Raw genomic sequence first — 21,699 nt, 5'->3', positions numbered from 1 at the left:
TGTGTGTGTGTGTGTGTGTGTATTTGTGTTTGCCGTTTACACGGTTATTGGAGATGTAATAGAGGAGGGATTCTTCTGTCATGGTGGCAGGGCTAAATGGGACAAACTTCGAATAGAGAGCACTAAGGGAGATAGAACGTTTGGGGGGGGGCTGAGTTTCAGAGTTCAAAGAAAAACACTAAATAATGCATGCAGGGCAGAATTGGGCTGCTTTCCACTGATAATAACTCTGGCAGCCTTAAAGGAGGCCAGACAGGCTGTGTGTGTGTGTGTGTGTGTGTGTGTGTACGCATTTAGAAGCAGCGCAATTAGAGCCTCCTCCAGTGAACAACGGAGACCTGCTCATAAAGGACTATTGAACTCTGGAGACATCGCATGTCCCCCCACCACTACAGCGCTTGCCTCGGCCATGACAGCTCTTTTCTTGTCCACACGTCAAGCACCTGGGTCAAAAGGTGCAATTTTTCCCACCTGAAGCATTCACAACCTCGACGTGGAAAGGAACAGCTCAAAAGCTCATTGCTGTTAGATTACAATTCTATTAAAAAAAAATAAAAAAAAAACATGCCAATCCCGCATTTGTTAATTGGGTCTAGTCAGAAATACGGCACACCATCTGCATTTTCATTTAATAACGGTAATTACATGTTGCCACGGCTATTTTGGAATCCCACCTTCTTCTGGGTTGGAGTGGGTGGAGGAAAAGTGACAAACACTAATTAAGCCTGGCAGTTCCCATAACTAATTTTATCAAGGATACAATGACTATGTCAAAGAACTTCTACAAAGACAATATCAGCTACACAAAAAAAAAAAGACACAATTCTACTGGATTCCTTCCCCCAGAAAGCTTGACTACATTGACGTTATACTTAGTGTTGAATATGTGGCTTATATTGACGGTTTTGTGGAGATCAAATCACACCAAATGGAGCTTACGCACCACCACTGGCACACAATGGCGGTACAAATCAATAGGAATCAATGAGCTCATGCAGTGGTGTCCAATGTGCGGCCCGGGGTCCATTTACGGCCCACGGCTGAAAAAAATGGCAGTCATTTTACAAGAATAAATACCAAATATTAGGAGAATAAAGTCTAAAGTATTAAGTTGAAATGTTAAAGATTAAAAAAAAAGTGCAACATAAGGAGAAAAGGTTAATTCCTACTAATAATACACTTTGTCGGGGGTAACACAAAGCTGACATGCAGCTATTCTTATCTACATGAGCTGTTTAAAAAATGTAAAAGTGCCCCCTGTGCTTCCTTTGATTTTTTCAGTATGCAGCCCTCGGTGGAGAGACTTTGGAACCCCCCCCCTGATGTGAATGAATCTATCAATGTGCGTCATTTCTAATCACACTGTATCCTACGTGACATTTAGTCTGATTTATGTAAAATGAGCATGTGACATTTTCCTTTATAAGGTACAGTCTACCTGAGCGCACACTGCAGTGCGCTCTGGCACCACCCGGTGGTGCATTTGAGCTGCTTCACATGTTTACTCAGTTGATGAAAGATTGTAAGATGGAACAAACCACCTTTAAATACACCTCAGTCTCAAGTCATCAGGTTGGTTTCATCACAGTCACATAAATATACTGTACGTCCTGGGTTGCTCACAATGTTGGGTCTGTTCTTTCCTCACCTATTAAGCCTTCGATGTTGAGCCTGAGGTTGCGGCACTTAAAGTCGGGGTCTGCGCCGTTGCGATGAAGCACGATCTGAGCGATACACTCATCTATTAACTTGTAGTACTGAGGCCTGAGGGAAAGGAGACAAAGCAATGGATCAGGAATCATGGGAAGACTGAAGGGGGTAAAGGAAGGAAGACAGGTTTGTGACTATGGCAATTTATTATTTTCATAAACCCAGCCCGGGACCACGGCCTTTTGTTTTTGTCTTCAAGTGACGTGTGCGTCGCAATGACAGTCGCACTTTCTCCAGAGTCTCCGGTTTGACAGCGCGTGCATTGGTACACAAGCGCCATACCGAGGTGTCTCATCAAGTCAGTTTCACAAACACTTCATTTTGGAGGGGTCTTATTCCTTGACCCCATTACATGCTGCCATATGTTATTTATTCTGTCTGCCTACCTCGCCATCTCTCTTAGTCACCCTGCCTTTGCCCGGCACATTCTCTACTCCAATCCCTGCACTGCTACACTGTCATGTGGGAGTGCTTTGGGGTTTTTTTTTCTGCACGGTTAAAGATTTATCCGTGGAGCAAGAGAGACACCTAGTGTAATTATTTTCAAACTGCAGTTGGACTTATTCTGACTCTTTAATAGACATCAGTCTCAACATCTTCCCCTTGGTGTCTATCTAGCACTCCGCCTGGGCTCTCTTTTCATTGGTGCAATTAAGAAGCTGCAAATCAGCCTCTTTGATACCCGACCCCTATGGAAGAGAAGTCCAGTCCACATGGGATGCTCTCCACCAGGATAGATTTCAATGACAGTTTGTAACTAGTGGAAAGAAACCCATACGGCCCTCATCCTCACACCAGAACAAAAAAAACATGGCTACCTGCAAAATGTGACGTGTTTTCTGTGCAAATAAATAGAACAATCCCTTTCTCCTTCTCTCTTTTTAGAGCCGGATTAAAAAGGCAACATATGTTCACAGCTGCGCAAGACAAGTCAATATAATTCTCCACCTGTCGTGTCGTTCAATAATTATCTCCTGCTCCTGCCAATCCACCCCTGCTTCCCCTCTGTTTTCACAGAAAATGCTTTGAAAGAAACAGTGGCGCGGCATTAGCATTTTGCTGCAGATAAGAGCTGATGGCACTCATTCCTATTAAAATGGAACTGGCATGTAATTTCATACATTTGGAATGAGGCCCGGGAAAACAAACATCAAATTGATGGAAGGAACGTGCAGATAGATAGAGAGAAGCATAATAAGACTTGCGGGGAAGGTTTTGTTTTTTCTTTTTCTCATTTTTAAAGCAATATTTAGATAAATACTTCACCGTGTAGCAAAACAAAAGTGTCACTCAGTATTTTCATTGGCGTCTGTGGCTATGCATTCAGATTTTCAATTGCAAGTATTTGCATGTATAATATGATTTTTTTGACTCACAAATAATAGGCCATTGTCAATCACAAAACAGCAATCATTATTTTTCGAAAAATTGATGTAATGAGAGATGACTGTATATGTTGTATGACATACTACCCCCCTTGTGTGATTCTGGATTGAAGTATTATTACAAGTTGTGAAATGAATACTAGGATAAGAACACAGTTGTATGGTGAACCAATGTGCTTGTGACTGATGTAAGGTAAGCGAATGCACTACCTGGCCATATAATCGTTGCGGATCAGCAGCAGGTGTTGCATCAGGGACAGGAAGTGGCCTTCAGCTTTGGAGTCCTTCACTGTGTTGGCTAAGATATCAAACACTTCCCTCACGTCGGTGAAGCAAATACGGTTAAGGAAGACAATACAACTGAATGTGTGCAGAATTACAGTAAAGTACAACTGCATAGGGTACTTGTGATAATACAGTACTAGCAGTCCTGCACCACTGAGACACCTGGTGTCGAAAACTGTAACTGCAAGTCAGAATGAAAAGTTACTGGATAAGCAGCTAGTAAAAAATGTTTTCTGAAAACGTAAAAGGCTTTTAGTATGAATATTATTATGCTAGTTGGAACATGTCAGTGAGTTTTTAGGTCAAAGCAAGGTGGAGCAGTACACTTTAGACTTATAATGAGCCAATGACAAAGCTGACCACAGGCAAGATTGCTTGCATTGCCACATGACTAACACATGGCTGTGGGATGCCCAACGTCTGTGACTCACGTTTGAATGGAAAAGTGGCCACCCATTCCCTCAAGCTCACTGTTAAAGTATGAATGTTATAATTAATCAGAGAACAGTCCCTGTGATTGCAAAAGAAACAGTTTAAACGCAGCAAATCAATCATCTTCCTGATGTGACTAAAGTCGAGCGGCTTCTATACCGGGACACCATGTCCACTTTCAGGATATTCCATCTCTATGCGGATGTCATCGAGGCGCGCTTTAAGGTCCTCCGAGTCATCCTCAGTCTGCTCATCAAACACCAAGAGCTGCACCCGCAGCTCTTCATTTTCTATTGTCCGCACTTCCTGCAAAGACAGATTGAGCCAATTATGAAAATCAAAAAGGTGCTGTTTTTAATGTTTGTGTTGTTGTGTGCATGCAAACACTTTGGCCGAGTGCGGTCACTGTGATAAGAGTGTTTCTGTACCTTGAGGCAGTCCCGGAGTCCTAATCGTAGAAGTTCAGAGCGAATATGGATCCTGAAGTCCAACTCCTCTCCACGACTGATCAATGCATTGATTAGCTGCATGCAGCCACCCTAAAAATATATAATATAGTCAGGTAAAGTGTTAAGATAATATCCACAGAAGAGAGGCATATAATGGAGCTGGCAGAGGGGCATCCATGGGGAACCATGTGCAAGTTCCAAAAATACAATTTAACAAGAAAACTAAAAAAACATTAACAATGGAAAAATCAGCAGTAATTTTACAAGAATAAAGTTCAAAAATCAATAACAAAAAGTCATACTTTTATGAGAATGTAATATGAAAAAACAAAATTTTAGCATCATAAAACTGAAATATTAAAGAAAAGTTTTTTTTTCCAAAATATGACAGAAAATTAGAAAATTAAATTTCAGAGAAAGTTATACTGTTACAAAAATACAGTCAAAGTAAAATAAAGTAAAATATGATGGGAACATTATAATTATCAGAAGAAAGGCGAAGCAGTTGTAATTTTACCAGAAATATTCTGAGAAATAAATTTATTCTAACAATACAAGTTTTTTCTGTTTTACAAGAATAACCTCCTAGTTTTATAAGGACTAATATTATCATTTTAGGAGCATAAAATGGAAATATATTTTTTAAATTGTATATATTTTTAAAGTTTATTTGAAACAAAACAAAACAAAATTGTAATTTCATGAAAATCAGGTTAAGGACAAAGTTATAATATTATGGGAATAATGACGTAATATTACAAAACAAAAATATACAGAGGTTATTTAAGAAGAAAGTTAATATAAAATACTAATCGCATATATCGCCAGCCCCATCTAACGTGTACCTTAAGGGCAATGTTGTGATTTTTCATGCCAGCCAGAAGAGGTTGGAACCTCTCAATGTCCCGCTTCTCCGCCTCTTCTGTGATGGCTTCCAGGACGCGCTCATGACTGCAGAAACATAAACGTGTATCGTTAGCGCCGTCTTACATGCATCCACTTTGCATACTAAGACGGTAAATATCTGAAGAGGGTGACTTCATCCCAAACTGCTTACAGGTTGTCTTGGTGTTCCAATATGGAGATGGCAGAAAGTATCTTGACAGCATCCACCATCATATGTGGCACCCTCGGGTTGATGGCTCTGACCAGCAGAGGAATACCCTCGTCCGACTCCAGCATGGATTTTAAACCGTACTAAAGAGTTGACAGAAAGGGGAAAAGTTAAAGCAGGGTCAACTTTACATGATATACTCATTGATCACAGTCAGATGAGAGCAGAGTAATTGTCAGTATTCACTGAGATTAATGTCTCCCTCTAGTGGCCAAATTGCCATACAACAACTGACTACAAACCATGGTCTTACCTTGTTGTTCATGAAGGATTTTAGACAGCGAATGATCTCGTGTTGACATTTAACTCCCATCATTCTAGAAGGAAGGAGGGTGGTAAATGTAAATGGGAAGAATAAAGCTGTTGCTTGAACAATAAGCGGTTTGAGTGCCTCACGAGTAATCGTCCTCTTGCAGTCGTCTCAGCAGATTGAGCAACAGAGCCAGGCCTTCATCACCAAAATTTTGCACCCAGCTAAAAAATAGACAAGCAATTTATTTTAATATTATATAATGTATATTTACCCAACTATCATTCATTTGGATGCATCACCTGACTGGGTTGTTACTGAGCGAAACCCGCAGAGATTCCAGGCAGCTGAGCAGCTGCGAGTCCCGGTAGTCTGATCTCAATTCTTGGATGTAGACCACGGCCGACTTCGAGCTCTCCTTCTGGTCTTGGCCCTGACGAATGAAGAAAACAAACAACAAGACGGTGAGCAGTGTCAGCTTCAAGGCAACCGTTTTTGTGTTATTGTTATTAGTTGTCACCTTGAAAATGACACACACACGATCTCTCTAACTTGGGTTCATCCCTCACTTTTCAGCAACTATTGTATTATATCTTCTAAAGGGTTCCTTCCCAGACTTCTTTACATGCGCTACCGTGTACCAGCGGTACAAGCTGCTGAGAGTGACCAATCACAGCAGAGTGGGCGTGCCCAGAGGCGGAATTAAAACAGTTAAAAAGTGTCTGGACACTTCTAGCATTTGGACGATGAAATAAAATGTACGAATGGATGTGTGTTTCGTCATTGTCAGTGGATAATGAAGCTCTACAAGCTGTACACTGACTACTCTATCCGGGAATCATTTCTGTAGTAGTGTCCCTTTAGTTGCTGAAATGTAAGGGATGGTATCACATTTGTAAGGCAGTGCATACAACATGAGCTCTAAGTTCACGCATCTCGATGTAAACCTTAAAATTTAATGAGGATACTGACCGCTTTTGACGTGTGGAGGTACTGGGAGACCATTTCACGTTTAATTGCAATGTCTTTTTCTCTGAGAGGCTGCTGCTTCTCCTCATTCAGGTTCATGTCCACCTGAATGTAAACAGGATTGACAACATTGAGACAAAATCGTCCAGTGGGTCCTTCCTGGGTCTTTCATCAATGACCTGAAGACATGCTCACCATCATCTGTTCGAAGAGTTCCAGGACGTATTCGTCCGTATGGTCGTGCAGCGTGGCACTGGTGGCGTTGATTTCATAGTTGGCGGCGGCCGAATGACGCTGACTTGGGACGTGGCCCTGCTTCTCCTTGTCCTTTTTTATCCTCATGCTGGTGAACCGCTCCAGCTGGATGTGCAGGCAGCATGACAAGTTCATTAAGACGAAAATATGCTAATAAGTATGCTCGGGATAAGACTGCAAAAGAGGCAGCTGGCAATCCCTAATCAACTTGTAGTCAGACGGTCAATGGCGGGGTCGCTGATCAATTCATGTTTAGAAATAGATGGGCCTGGGCCTGTTTTCTACAACAATACAAGCATTTGTTCAGCTACTTGGGAAGACTGATTAGGGATTCAAACATGTGTCACAACCAATGGCCAAACAAAGGCAACATGTTTTGATAAGACATGCAAGTGCAAAGAAATGATTATTTAACAATGGAGCAGCTAATTTCCCTCCGGTGCACAGAGTGTTTATATCGCTGATTGCCAAATGGAGAACTAGAATAGTTGTACAAGCCTTGAAGCACACTGGGGGAACGGTGAGTCTTTCCTTTGGTGCAAACATCCACAAAAACATGCAGCACGAGTGCAGGACCGTGTTTATCGACATGTGTTAGGGTGGATTAGATTTGTAACAAACGGTGGCTAGGCTCTACAACACGCAGCACAATGTGAGTTGGTTTAATCACAGATAACAGGAGGCAAGCATACAGGTGACCGTGTCAAGCGGTAACAAATCCTACCTCATCTGGAATCAGACGTTTCAGTGTCTACAAAGGAAAAACGGGTAAAAGGGGGACAAGATTGGCATTAAGGTAGAAGAAACATAGAACAAATAGGAAGGAAGTCGCCATGATGGCAAGGAAGGCGTGTGGACATATAATCAATTAGATCAGAAATCAGCAAAGTGTTAAGCTATTTCTATAATTCACCGTATCAGTATACATACTCAGATGGGTTAATACATGGAAATTATTATTTTAAATAAAACTGAATCGCCACGCAATTCAGGTTAGTTCATGTGTGTCTTGAGGGCATGTGAATTCCATTTCCTGTTGCCACTAGGTGGCGCTGACACAAATCCAGGAAGTGACCTCTGTATGGCGTCAAGGTGTCGTCTTCATCATATGTACAATTATGATGTCAATTATGATGAAGATATGACCTTATGAAACTGTTTACTGGCATATCGCCTGACTAATCATCACAGGTTGTTGCCATGCCATGAGCCATGAGTCTCAGAAGAGACCCTTATATATAATATAACATCATTTGGTCCAAGAATGGCCCACTTCCTGTTTGTTTTGGAAGAGGGAGTTTGTCCTGTCAGAATTGAAGTCGCCAACAAATTTCATGACAGTCATGGCAGGGGTTAATTTTTTAGAGGGGACACTGCTGAGTTTTGGGAGTTTGTGGTCGGGACCCCTGAAAAAAAAATCTAATTTTTCGCCAAACTCCTTGTAAATTTTGGTGAGTTTTCATGCATGGTAAGGCCCTCAAAAATTCAGAAAAAGTCATGAAATGTATAATAAAAATAATAATAAATAGTTTCAAGAAGGCCTTCACATGTCAGTGCTTGAGCCCTAAAAATAATGTATGACTTACACCACAAATGTACTGTACTCTAAGTGGAGGTGGAGCCAGATACAGGTAGTGTTATTTCATGTATTGGCCACAAGGTGTCAGGCTACACGCACAAGTGTTCACCCATCCGCCCACCGATAGACCCACTGATAGACCCCACTGGAGTCTGCAATACCATCAAACAGTAAACACGTCACCCCTCAGTGTTAGATCCATTTCATAAAGGACCTTCTAATCAAATGGGGACAATGCTGTACATTTAGCAAAGTTGTATAAGGCAGTGGCTGACTATTGTGACAAAAAGAAGAAAATATTTATTAAATATATCACCTTTGATTAAACACTGAAGTACTGTTTATTCCAGAGCTGGACTTTGTTTAAAGTGAAATTATAACCAGAAAAAGACACAACAGTCCCAAGAACTGCTTAACACACCATCAAAAGGAGAAATACACTCATTACATGCATTGTCGTTTCTAAGTTTATAAAGTTGCCATAGTTTGCCATAAACTAAAGCAATAATATTTACCATATCTAATATGACAAAGTCTATTGTAAGCTGGTACATTTTGAAAACAAATGCAATTCATGATGAGAGCTGAATCATTTTGAGTGGAACAATACACGACGGTGAGAAATGTGTTACTTTGTAAACCACTACGCAAGTTCCTTGCTTACAATGTTGCCATGGTTACGTAGCGAAGTGAATTGCATCACATGGAGGGAAACGGTTTGGGCAGGCACGCCCCAGCTAAACTCAATAGCAGGAAACGACACAAAAAGGCTGTTTTAATTCCATTTTCGTGGGAATAATTGACCTCCATATTTGATAAAAACACTTTGATGATCCTTAAATATCAATATATTTATATTAATCTGCAAAATGACGTACAACAAATCACATACTGCCTTGTATTTCCTCTGAGAGCTGCTCTGCTGGCTTCAGGTGTATTTCAGTATGCTCACTGATGTGACTATAAAAGACGGCTTTGCTTGCAAGCGTGATGACAACGGTCCTAAATGACTGACTTTGACACACAGTCGCGACACACCACCCGCCCCAGTGGCACGCTTGGAAAAGATCTTTATTGCCAATCCTCTATTTGTAGCACTTGCTCTTTGTGTCCATTTACTTTCCCTCTTGTTACACACTGGGAATCAATGACACCAGACAGATAAGAGAGTTGAATGTTGTGCTCCGTTCATAACAAGCGGGACAATGGCTGAAAGGCTTGGTGTTGCTACATACTACAGATTAGCTTCATCCATCGTGGGATGATTGAGAAGAATCACAGAGAACAAGCGAGCTATAATCCGATCTAAGACCTCTCCCCATACACTACATGGGTGTCAGACAGTCCAGAGCGTTGATATCAGCGAGGATCAGTCAACCCAGTTGGATGTGTGCATGAATACCAAGGCACAAAATGCTAGCTTTCATATAGAACAGGTATATACGATGTACTTTAGCCTTACCTTATTCATGTTGTTTATAAGATAGCCTTTAATTTCTGTCTCATCTCATCTGGTTGTGATCACATCAATTAAGACACTTCTTGATTTGACCCCAAAGCTGGAGATTGTACCGGTGTAGTTCTTATGAATGATGAATACCTGTATTCAGCAAGACGACATTGATTTTGTGTTAAGGGCACTCAGAGGAGCGCGGCGCTCTGGCAACGCCACCACTACAAAGTAATTGACAACGACCAAAACCAACTCAAGGACGGCCCACGGTTTCTGAAACCGGGTTCCAACATATAAACATAACACGACGGGAGGTTTATGTGTGAAACGTAACCTCACGCAGCCATTGCTTACTCAAGGTAATACTGTTAAGCAGCTCTTCACTCTGGAATGTCCCGGGTCAGGTGATAAAACTTTGTACTGTTTTTAACATCATCCAGACCTCTTGTCATCCAGAAGAATTTTGACCTCCAAAGTCTTGAGAGCGTGTGTAAGCATTTTTACTGGTCGGCTGCAGCGCCGTCTTGCACAGTGGATGGGCAGGAGGGAGAGATAAGCATATGCAATAATAAGAATGTATCCTGTTTGCTATTTTTGCTCAACTTCCTGACACGGCGCTCAGAAACATTGTGTGTCTGCCTGTGTGTGTGTGCCGACTTGTCCACGTTAGAGCATGCCCTTAAGTATTCTCCAACACGACGAGCATAAACAAGTAGTACATGTAAGCCTTCACAAGGTACGCTTTTTGCATGTGTCGCACGTGCTTTGATTATTCCTCAAAATAGAACAAAAGTAAACAAAACAGCAACCGAACACTTCCAACACTTCTAGCTGGCGGAATGTTCAATTCAAGGTGTTTGCCAACTGGCCTCTCTCCAACATGAACTGTCAAAAGTCCAAATGCCAAAGCCTTTAACAATGCCTCATTGGCTGAATGTGTGCTATACATGACAGTGTTTCCGTACCATCACATCTGCGGTGCGCCAAGTCATGTTCATTGGATTTTCTATACAGTTACACAGCACAACACGTTATGGAACATCTTGTGCTTTTACCCCACAAGAATAGCCTGGTTTTGGGGTCTATACATTTATTTTTGAAAATGTGACTAGTATTATGTATATATATAACTGGCCAGCAACGATTGCATTAGTCATTCTCTGACTTGGCTATGCGGCACACATGCACGTTTGTGTCAATGTTCTTCAAATCTAGGTTGCAACATAATATTATATTGCGGCTGATGTTCAAAACGGTGTTGGAAGGCCTTCAGAAAAGTCTTTGATATTAAATGGCATAATTGAAACTCTGTATTTGTGTTTTAGTCTGCAAGTTTATAAGGAGCTTAGGCTACAGGGACAAATAAAGACGTTTCAAATAGTTAATTTGCATATGCTAAGCAAAAAGACCGCAATAAATGGATGAAAACTATGTGGGGAGGGTTAATTACAACAAGTGTGGTGGTGGAGCCTCTACATTTACATGGACTTATTGAACTCGGGATTCTAAAGGAGGTTTTAATCTACATTTACAGAAGAAGAAGAAGCAGGACATGGCATAAGTAGCTGAAAGGATAAACCAGTCAAGCCTCATATGTGTGTGTGCTATTTTACTTTTGCAGTGACTCTGCATTCCTCTGTGTACCTGCCTCAACAAACTGGCCACTGGTATCGTGCATTCATCACGCAACTCGGCTCTCACTCGGCAGTCACAACGGGCACCGGGGCAAACCAAATTCTACATGAAATAGAAGCACTGAACATCGACTTCCATATGTACAGTACGGGCCAAACGTTTGGCCACACACAACATGACTGAATCAAGGAATTCCAATAAGTAACCCTGACAGGGCACTTCACAACATTGAAGTGAAAACCATTCGGTGACTACCTCATCAAGGTCATTGGGAGAACCCCAAGGGTTTGCAGTGCAATCGGAAGGGCAAATAAATCCATCTATCTGAAATCTATTTACTCAGAACATTGGAATCTTGAAGCATGTCGCCTCTCCACAGGTAAACAAGATGGCTGCGGCGCTCCGTCGCAGAAGAAGATGCGAGCATCTTCATCGCTGTTGATGTGCTACACTTCTGACGGGGATGTCATACAACTTCATGGCATAAAATCCCAACCATCCCTTTAATGGTCTTTGTTGTCTTTCTGGTCATTTAGACCACACATACAAGCGTAACAAAAATACTGTGAGGTTCAGAGGTCAGTGAATACACCTCAACAATGACAAACAAAGAAAGACGCGTTTGCCCAAAAATGCATCACAACACATGCACAATCCTTAGCACCTTCGTTGAAGAAAAACGCAGGAACAAGCCGAGCCTAATTAAAACATAAAAGGCTATTCAATGTTTATCTATTCCTATAAAGAGTACCCCACACGTAGATGCCGCCGCATCCTTGACAGGCTAATAAGTCACACTAATGATGATGCATAATATGCACCCTATCCTGCAGGTAATAACGTCGGAAGAGGGAGCGGAAATTAGACAGTAAGTACGCTTTAGGGTGCTTGTATTGTTCCGATGCTAACACAGGAGCACTTTCAGCTTGCTCAAGCCTCTTGACTGAGACACAAGAGAACTGCGTGTGCCCGTGTTCTAAAGTACGATGCTACCTGACTCGGACTTGTTGAGTCGTTATGTTAAATTAGGCCTTTGCTGAGGTGATTCCCCCAGGAAGTGGATGCACTTGCACAAATGCACAATTTTACGCCTGATAGCGGTTCACTTATTGTTGAGAGTAATCGCATGCTCCTTGTTAGATACGATACAACACAGCGGGTACTTGTACACATGCTATTCTATACTGTACATATTTTAACCCCGTCTATTTAACATGTGGCATTCAGGACTGTTGAGAATGTAAACATACAGAGTCATGACGGCGTCAAAACAAAAAGCAAATCAGAGCTGACCGTGTTTAGTGTAAAGTCCATCACTGAGGACACGAGACACTCGATAATCTGAGGGAGAGGTCATGTTTGGGTTCAAGCAAAGCCTGCTTTTTTAGGTTTGTACAGATATCAATCACATGTAATGATCCCTTAATGACAGAACACATGGACGGAGAAGATCAGTCAGTAAGGTCTGATAGTTAACTCGACCAGTCACGTACTGGGTTTGAATTCCAACCTTTACAGGTTGCATAAAGAGCACCGCATCCGCACATCTCACATCTTGACTCTCACTATTCGATTACACAAATGACTCCAATGCAGCTGATAAATAGAAATCATTAATAGCACACACTCCTGCTGCTTGATTCTACCCAATGTCCTTTAATTCACTTAAGTTAACTTCATTAGCTTAAATGTCAGCACAGTTTGGACCTTTGGATGGAAGGACTCCCACAAAGCTCATTTATCAAGTACATGACCGCTCCACCTAGTGCGACAACATACTGATATATCAAACTATCGCAATAGTTTCTGTTAGCATACAATATGGCGTGCGTCTTCTTGTGTTGTTAATACACAGCATGAGTGCAACAGTGTGTTCTTAATAGAGGCGTCACGATAACGATAATGAGAACAACATAGGATGATATAGCACAACTAGGGATGTAAATCACATGTGTTACACACTGGGATGGTCCTTGAACGCATCATCTAACTTTCTCCCGTGCTGTATTCTTCTCCTGTTTTCACCTCATATTTGGACCCAAATGTTGATACAATATGGGAATGTACAAAGGTAAGATTTGATGACGTTATTGAATGCTAATGCGTATATTTGTTCAATCCACACCCTCTAGTTAATTCATGTTAGCACACATATCAAACAGCAACGTAGAATCCACTCTCAGAAAAACTAACTCCAGGCTCAAACGGGTGCTGGCTGTGTTCAATGTGTGCTTTTAATTTGGTGTTGCTCCTGTCTTGTTTTTACACAATACATAACAAATAGAATGAATTAGTTTGCTATACTGTACAACGGGTGTAACATTATAGCAATCTAATTCATCTTATTTTCCTGGTAGATTTGGCACTAAAATATGTCAACGTTTTTTTCACAATTGCAAGAGATATTATTATTGTGAGCCCTGTATCGAAAATCGTATGGGATGCTGATGTGTTGAAATTTTTTCCCGTCGACTAGCGGATGCGCTGCTAATGCTATTTAGATCCACTATCGTCTTCAGTCACGCAAAGCTACGGAGCATGTGCAACAATCGTTTCGCCGGCAGCCCAGTCTCTGCGTCGTTAAAGAGACGTACTGTTAGATACCCAGTGCGTGTCTCCACAATCAATTCATTGAAGAATTTATGGCCGGTTGTTATCGATCCAGGAGACTGTTACTGGTGCGGCTGCATCTCTCACTCGCCAAACCGGTTGCATCGGTTTCGCATTCACAACCCTAAAACGTGCAATGACAAAATATAGGATGATATAGGAGGATATTTTATTTTACCGAGTCAGAACAAGGCAGGTACAGTTTGAAATGTTTTATATGCATGATGTACGCTTAATGCTTTTAATTGCTGAACTGTTTTCCACCAATTGAAACAAAAAACTACAAATGATCATAGTTAAAGTAATAATGACGACAGTTGCAGCTGCCACTAATTAATTAATAATTTATGTTGATGTATGGCTGTGTAAAGACATGAATATATATATTGTCTCTTTAAAGGAGACATGTTGATTTTCCTATTCAAATGCTAAATAATTTGATGTTTCAACTTAAAAGATGTCGCTCTTTTTTTCACAATAGCAAGAGATATTATTGGTATTATTGGTAATATCGCATGGTATCGTGAGGCACCCTGATCTTCCCAGGCCTACTCTACATCCCTTAATCTCTGTCTGAACTTTGATGTTTGTCTGTGTGTTGCATAATTCAAAAACATTTCCAAAAAAAAAGTTCAAATATCAGAGTTAGCCGTCTCCTGGCGTCGAGAACAAACCTCAACTCTATAGAGAGCGCCGTACACATGCAGGACCAGTGTACTCAATGTTATCGCAGCACAACTGCTTCCTGCCTATGACTCATATTTACTCATACTTCTGTCGAAAGCATGCACATATTGGCTCTGCTGAAACAGTCTGTGGTATCTGTCATTTACTTTTGGTTTGTCCCGGTCAGGGGTCGCCACGGTAACTCCATTTCATGACTTTGGCTGAGCTCAAATTATTACAACTATTCCCTTTTAGCACTACTCGGTGACCATGTGTCCCCCGTGGCTCCTCCATGGTTACTGATTACCCGAGTGCGCGATATCATTTTTCACCTGTTGCTAGTCATGACTAAGGAGTTATGCAACAGAAGTGAGCCTTGGCTGGTGACAGCCATCATTGCTGGTATGTTCCGACAGTGTAAACTCCTACAGTGAATCACACGCTGACTCCACGTGACGTAATGCACATTCGGAACAAAAAAGTATAAAAAAAATCAATTTGGAAAATGCCACACCTTATGACTTAGAGGTCCTGTATAGTAGGGGTTTTCAAAGTCGAGTACAGTGAGACTCACTTTGCTCTTAAAATGACAAAAATTTGCACTGCAAGATTAAAAAGATGCTTTTCTTTATTTTTCTCAAGCTGCGCATCTCTCCTGAAGTCTCACAAAACTTTTGCTATACATGTTTGATTATGCTGGTTTGTAGAAAACTGTCCATGTACGAACTTTGCATCTGCTAAGAGGGGCAGGTACTTCCCTTTAATTTGACACTTCCTCAAGTGAACCCCAAAAAAGAAATATGGTGACAACACAGCGTACACATACTACATCGTAAAGCCGGTAGTAACTTTTACACATGAAAGTAATTGCAGGTTTGAGGCTTTGTTGCTTTGTGGCAGGAACTTAAAACGCGACAGGAATTTAAAACAATAAGCGACAATGGAAGCCCAAAACAATAAGTGGATACTCACAAATTTCTTTTTGCTGTCTCCATCTTCATAGCCCTTCTTTGACTTCTTGTCCTTTTTGGGACCAGGAGCCGAGGCTGCATATCCCGTGTGAGGATCCATAGTGAATTAATCCCTTTCCGTCAAAATAGACTCAGCGTGGATGACGACAAAAAATCCTCAAAGTAACAGACCTGACGACAATAAAGGCAAACTATTAATAATAATATTGATCCAGTGGGCCTGGGCTGGTACCCCAGGCTAACTAGCCACAATTAGCACCGAGTTGCTAATGATCTGGTAGAGAGCCAACCTCGCCGAGTGGACTCCTCTCTCAGCCGCCTGTCTGTCTTCCAGAAGGAGGGAAATTCAAAGCGAAGTGGGTCGACGTCGCGGAACAAACAGAAAAGAGAGCTTTCAGCTACTAAGACAAATAAATTCAACGAACGCGTTTCCACATGTAAAACAGACCGAAGTTGTTACGGAATTAATTTGAACACAAACACAGCTAGCGTTAGCTTTAGCTAAAGCTACTTTGTCTAGTGTGAAATGACCACTCTGGGCACCCGCCACACTTTGTTTCACACGGCGAATGGGACTTCGCTAAAGTTTCCCCGGCACCACTGAGGCTTCCACTTGAGCTTCCATGACTGCTAACGGTTGTTAGTTCAACTTTTAAACTCCGCCATGACAGCAGTTGAGAGACGGCTTTAGCAGCCGACAGTCTTCCTGTACTTCTTCTGTGATGACAAGTCGAGCTTCCCCAGCGGCGGTGAGGCGGGGGGGGGCGGAGTCAGCACGAGACAACTACACCTGAACTCAGATCTGCTTCCTGGTTTGCCGCGGGAACGAGCGTCGTGGACGAGCTTAACCAAATGGCTCGTGCACTGTATATGGCACTTATACAAACATCGTAAAATGACAAGATTATTCACCATAAAGGGATCCTCATTTCTTTTTTATTGTTATTGAATAAATATAAGGGATATTTTTGAAATTGATATTTTAATTTTATTTTAATTTTAATTGAAAAATTAAAAAAAAATTAAACTGTTGCTTAAATGTGCCTAAGAAGGCAAAATTCCATTTGAAAACCACTGAAAGTTCAATTTTTGATCCTGCATTTATCTTATCTTTATGTTAAGGAATTGTCAATATGTAAAAAAATATGTTTGTTTTTAGTTAAAAAAAATATTTGAAGGATTATCATGTTTGTTTTTGTTTCTGTGTGTATTGTTACCATGGTGTGGACGTAAACATAAAAAATAAATGAAAAAAAAGGAGCTGGGGCTTCACCAAGCGGTTATAATGAGAACTGCAAGACGCATTGCTGTTCCACAAGTTTGTTTCCAAATAAACAACATTTGGCGGGTTCTGCTTCTTGGCCTAATTATATACTTCTGAAATCCAATAAAAGCTTTAATTAGACACTACAAACAACACTGTGTTCACTTCATTTCAGTGGATTTAAACATCTCACACTGAATAAAGTGACACCCGTGACCGCATTACTCCTGTTTTTAATGTAATCCCGGGAGTCCAACAGGCATGTGATTTACCGTACCTCCAAAAACATACACATCAACAGGCCGAGGATTACAGTCATAGGCTCATTTATCTGTCGCGGTATGTGAGTGATGTTTCCACCAACACGGCCGAAGAGGATTTTGTGCATCAATGGCGGCAATCAAGCTGACAGTGTGTTTGCTTTTTACTGCACACAAGTGGTCGTATCCTTCAGCTTCAAGTCTTACTTCCTCCGGATCGTGACACTGCTTGAATTGTGAGGAAAAAGGTTAATTAAAAGTGAAATATGCTACGGCAGCCAGATGGCCTTTGTAAAGATGCCCCATGAGAACTGTATTAAATCAGCGCAATGACCTCCGCCGACAAAAACATCAGCCTTTATTCATCCGATGACACAAATACTTCACCTTAGAAAGTTTTTCAATATCATTATGAATAATTCTTGCGGAGTGCCATGTAATCACTATTTTATTACACACTGATATGGAAGGTGTTTTGGTTGCATCTTCGCACAAGACAAACATTAAGTATAACATCCTTTATACTGGAAATACGGCCTGCCAGGGCAGAGGCTTCAAGGCAAAACATGATCAGTGCTGCATTCAAGAAAACTGGTTGCCACAAGTCTCTACTTGGTGCAAAACAATGTACCCAAACTTCAGCGAGATGTTGGAATGGAACTGAAAAATAAAATACTATAATGATATTTACATGTTTATTGGTCATTTATTGCCATTTAACCCACCCAGGTCTAACTGGACATTGAGATGTAGACTAAAGGGGCCCCCTTTTGGATCATTTCAGGCTTTTAAAATGACAGGGTGGCGGGGGTGCCGGAGCCGATCCCAGCTGTCTTCAGGCGAGAGGCGGGGTACACCCTGGACTGGTGGCTAGCCAATCACAGGGCACATATAGACAAACAACCATTCACACTCACATTCATACCTATGGACAATTTGGAGTGGCTAATTAACCTAGCATGTTTTTTTTGGAATGTGGGAGGAAACCGGAGTACCCAGAGAAAACCCACGCATGCACGGGAAGAACATGCAAACTCCACACAGAGATGGCCGAGGGTGGAATTGAACCCTGGTCCCCTAGCTGTGAGGTCTACGCGCTAACCACTCGACCACCATGCTGCCCCGTCTTATAACATCAAAAATTAAAACAAAAATATTTTATAACGAACTCTTACCTCAAGTCATACCAATGCAAATGTGACTATAGGGGTGTTATTTTATGTCTGGAGGGCTTTAATAATGTTAAATCATGTAAAATTATGTTTTCTATGTTATTAACTTTTATAACTTTAACAATTTATGAAGAAGGTATCCTACTTTGCGGAACCAACTAAGAGTGATAAATGAGGGAACACTGTACGTGCTTTTTGGCATGTACAGATTGAGATTGAGAAAACTAAGTTCAAAATACACCAACACAAAGCAAATAAACCGGATACTGTACATTCAGTAAGTCTGAATGTTGGAAATGTAGCATGGGGACCCCGACAAGCTAAGAAGCTAAAAATACTGGCCAAGTCTTCCAAAAAAAAAAAATAGACAGACAAAAGTAAAGGAAAACTAGCATATCAAGGTCAGCGTCCATGCTTTTTGTACAACGCTTCCAACTTCCCAGGAGTCTTGAATGCAGCATAAAATACTATCAAGTTAATGTGTCTCAAGGAAAACAAATGAAAGTCTGTTCCAAATAATGGTCCAATGTCCAAGTCTGTTGTCCTCTAACCTGCAGTAGGTCCATACTCACTGTCATCATCATTTGGGATTCCTATCCAGACAAGTCAGCGTGTCCAAGAACCTCCCCGGTAAAGTTCCAGCGTTCCAAGAACCTACTTGTAGGACGTCCGGGCCTCTCTCAGTGACCTGTCATATGGCATGGAGGCGAAGAACGAGTTCCTCAGCTGGCAGTTAATGAAGAACACGATGAGCAGCACCAGCAGGAACAGCAGGAGGCACATGACAATGTAGGTGAGGAGGTCTGGTTTGTGGAGCTCGCCGTCTCGGAGCCCGCCGCCACCTCCTCCTCCTGCGCCCCCTCGGCCCGCCGTGGGCCTCAGCAGCGCGGCCACACTCACTAAGCTCCCCTGGGAGACGTTGACGGTGGAGGGAGCGCTGGTAGAGGACTGGGCCATGAGCACCAGGTCCAGGTGGGGGGTGCGGGTGGAGTTGAGGAGGACTTGTCTCAGCATGGCCTATGTGGGTTCACCGGCTGACTGGGCGGACTGGGAAGAAAACACATGCAATTGTCAGAGATCCAGTTATGTTGCCTGGTTGAATATTAGCAAAACGTATGCATTAAGAATATTGGACATACTTTTTCCTAAACATAGCATTTTCAAGCAAGAAAATGGATAAACAAAGTAAAATTATAAGATATTATAAAACAACACATTTACTGTAACACACACAAGTACACTTTTTAATTATGTCTTCAATGCTATACTGTCTTTGATTATATATATATATACCATATTGGGTCATACCAATGCAAATGTGACTATAGGGGTGTTATTTCATGTCTGGAGGGCTTTAATAATGTTAAAAGCCTTATTTGGAAGGGTTTTAACAGGTTTTCTATACTATAACTCTTTTAACTTTAACAATTTATATATATATACACACACCATATTGGGTCATACCAATGCAAATGTGACTATAGGGGTGTTATTTCATGTCTGGAGGGCTTTAATAATGTTAAATCATGTAAAATAATGTTTTCTATACTATAACTTTTATAACTTTAACAATTTATGAAGAAGGTATCCTACTTTGCGGAACCAACTAAGAGTGATAAATGAGGGAACACTGTACAAGCTTTTTGGCGGAATCCCGACTGAAGGGGTTGATAACTTTTGAGGTACCACAAGTTTTGATTATGTCTTCAATGCTATACTGTCTTTGATTTATATATATATATATATATATCTACCATATTGGGTCATACCAATGCAAATGTGACTATAGGGGTGTTATTTCATGTCTGGAGGGCTTTAATAATGTTAGATCATGTAAAATAATGTTTTCTATACTATTAACAATTTATGAAGAAGGTATCCTACTTTGCGGGAACCAACTAACAGTGATAAATGAGGGATCACTGTACGTGCTTTTTGGCTGAATTCCGACTGAAGGGGTTGCTAACTTTTGAGGTACCACTGTTTTCTTCTTTCATCACTTTTAACGGAGTTACATCATTTCCATCCAAAATTCAACTTTGAGTCTTTAGTGATGAATCAAACACTTCCTGATTGTATTCCACAACTTGGTTAACCTCTAACACAGATTTAACAAATGATTATTTATACTGATTAAAATGATTTTTGCCTTCCCTGATTGGCTCGACTGCCCCTTGTGGAGGGGGGGGGGGCACAGTTCATTGATATAGAATAGATTACTACTAATTGTTTGTCATTATCTTATAAAAATGACTTAACATGAACTGCTTGTGTAACAAGTACCACGGTGTATTTGAAGGTCAGTACATGTCATTCCTTAAAGTGTACACAGTGTTGCCTTAAAGTGATAGAATTCCACCAACATGACGATGAGCTGTGTTACAATTATATAAGTATAAGAATGACTTACATGAGTGCGCACTGCCGAGAGTGTCACAGGTGATAGTGGATAGGACAGGTACCGGATCCACATCCCTGTCGGTGCAAGGTTCGATCCGGTCCAGCCCCACGAAGGACGCAGTGGAGAAAAGGATCCGTTCTCTTCCACTGTGCGCACAGTCCACAAAAAACGTGGCTGGTTCGGGTATACCAAAAACGGTGCACACACGCAAAGATCCAGTTCTCGGTCTGGAGCAACCACTTGAATTTTAAGTAATCCCGCCACCAGGTGTGCTATTTTAATGAAATCCAAGAAGCTGTACCCACGATCACGATCTCGATCATTTCTTCTTGTGCGTCGTAGTGCGCATCAAAACAAGCCAGCGTGCGCTTGTGCGCGCATGCAGAGGAAGGGCACGCCGGATTTCGGCTACTCTCTCCGCGCCCACGGCTTCCTCCGGTGCCTGGTGGTGGAACCACAACAATTTTGGCGGGGGGGTTAACGCCGGTTGAGGTTAAAAGGAAAGCCTGAGATGACCTTAATGGGGGCTCAAAAGGATGCAGCCAGCAGAGGGTCGGCTGCTCCCATCGTCGCCCTTTGCTGCATATGTCGATGTCAAGAGAGAGAGAGGGCAGACCAATGTGTGTGTGTGAGAGAGAGAGAGAATGATGGAGAGAGAGAAAAAGAGAGAGAGAAGGAGGCGTGTCACCTGACAGTGATGTGCTACAGAAAAGTCACCAAGTGGACATAAATCTTCCTTTCCCTCAAAAGTAATGAGAGGGTGTTGAGTCAGAGCTATTTGTGGGGGGGTCACTGTGGGGAGCGCCTCCACTGTTGGTGATGAGAGTGAGGACATATAG

At 41.6% G+C, this 21,699-nt stretch overlaps 2 protein-coding genes across 4 annotated transcripts in view; both read right to left on the bottom strand.

Annotated features, from left to right (window-relative positions):
- The window catches only part of diaph1 (diaphanous related formin 1), an 82,634-nt gene extending 66,114 nt beyond the window's left edge, over positions 1-16,520 (bottom strand). Inside the window, exons 1-14 of one of the 3 annotated variants that reach the window (XM_058062953.2) lie at positions 16,054-16,520; positions 15,765-15,934; positions 7,574-7,600; positions 6,790-6,954; positions 6,598-6,699; positions 5,928-6,058; positions 5,772-5,849; positions 5,629-5,692; positions 5,319-5,458; positions 5,107-5,212; positions 4,241-4,351; positions 4,000-4,118; positions 3,306-3,422; positions 1,649-1,764 (exon numbers count right to left, since the gene is read on the bottom strand). In XM_058062953.2, coding sequence (XP_057918936.2) covers positions 1,649-1,764; positions 3,306-3,422; positions 4,000-4,118; positions 4,241-4,351; positions 5,107-5,212; positions 5,319-5,458; positions 5,629-5,692; positions 5,772-5,849; positions 5,928-6,058; positions 6,598-6,699; positions 6,790-6,954; positions 7,574-7,600; positions 15,765-15,863 — 1,375 coding nt within the window. In that variant the 5' untranslated portion in view covers positions 15,864-15,934; positions 16,054-16,520. The remainder of the gene's footprint in view (positions 1-1,648; positions 1,765-3,305; positions 3,423-3,999; positions 4,119-4,240; positions 4,352-5,106; positions 5,213-5,318; positions 5,459-5,628; positions 5,693-5,771; positions 5,850-5,927; positions 6,059-6,597; positions 6,700-6,789; positions 6,955-7,573; positions 7,601-15,764; positions 15,935-16,053) is intronic. The other 2 variants (XM_058062952.2, XM_058062954.2) reach the window with 2 other exon arrangements.
- A 1,238-nt stretch (positions 16,521-17,758) lies between these two features.
- smim32 (small integral membrane protein 32) lies at positions 17,759-21,691 on the bottom strand. The gene is made up of 2 exons (XM_058063909.2): positions 20,870-21,691; positions 17,759-19,506 (listed from the first exon to the last, which is right to left on the bottom strand). The coding sequence occupies exon 2, from the start codon at positions 19,471-19,473 to the stop codon at positions 19,114-19,116; it is 360 nt and encodes a 119-aa protein (XP_057919892.2). The 5' UTR covers positions 19,474-19,506; positions 20,870-21,691; the 3' UTR covers positions 17,759-19,113.
- Between the last annotated feature and the right edge of the window lie 8 nt (positions 21,692-21,699).

This window comes from Doryrhamphus excisus, linkage group LG22 (genome assembly GCF_037039965.1).
Source record: "Doryrhamphus excisus strain RoL-2023G ecotype Guam linkage group LG22, RoL_Dexc_Guam_v1.1, whole genome shotgun sequence".
Lineage (NCBI taxonomy): Eukaryota > Metazoa > Chordata > Actinopteri > Syngnathiformes > Syngnathidae > Doryrhamphus > Doryrhamphus excisus.
Note: the sequence above shows the minus strand (reverse complement) of the source record. Positions and strands in the feature narration are given on the sequence as shown.

Coding starts and splice junctions, on each gene's coding strand:
- smim32 (XM_058063909.2), bottom strand. CDS start 19,473: ATGCTGAGACAAGTCCTCCTCAACTCCACCCGCACCCCCCACCTGGAC.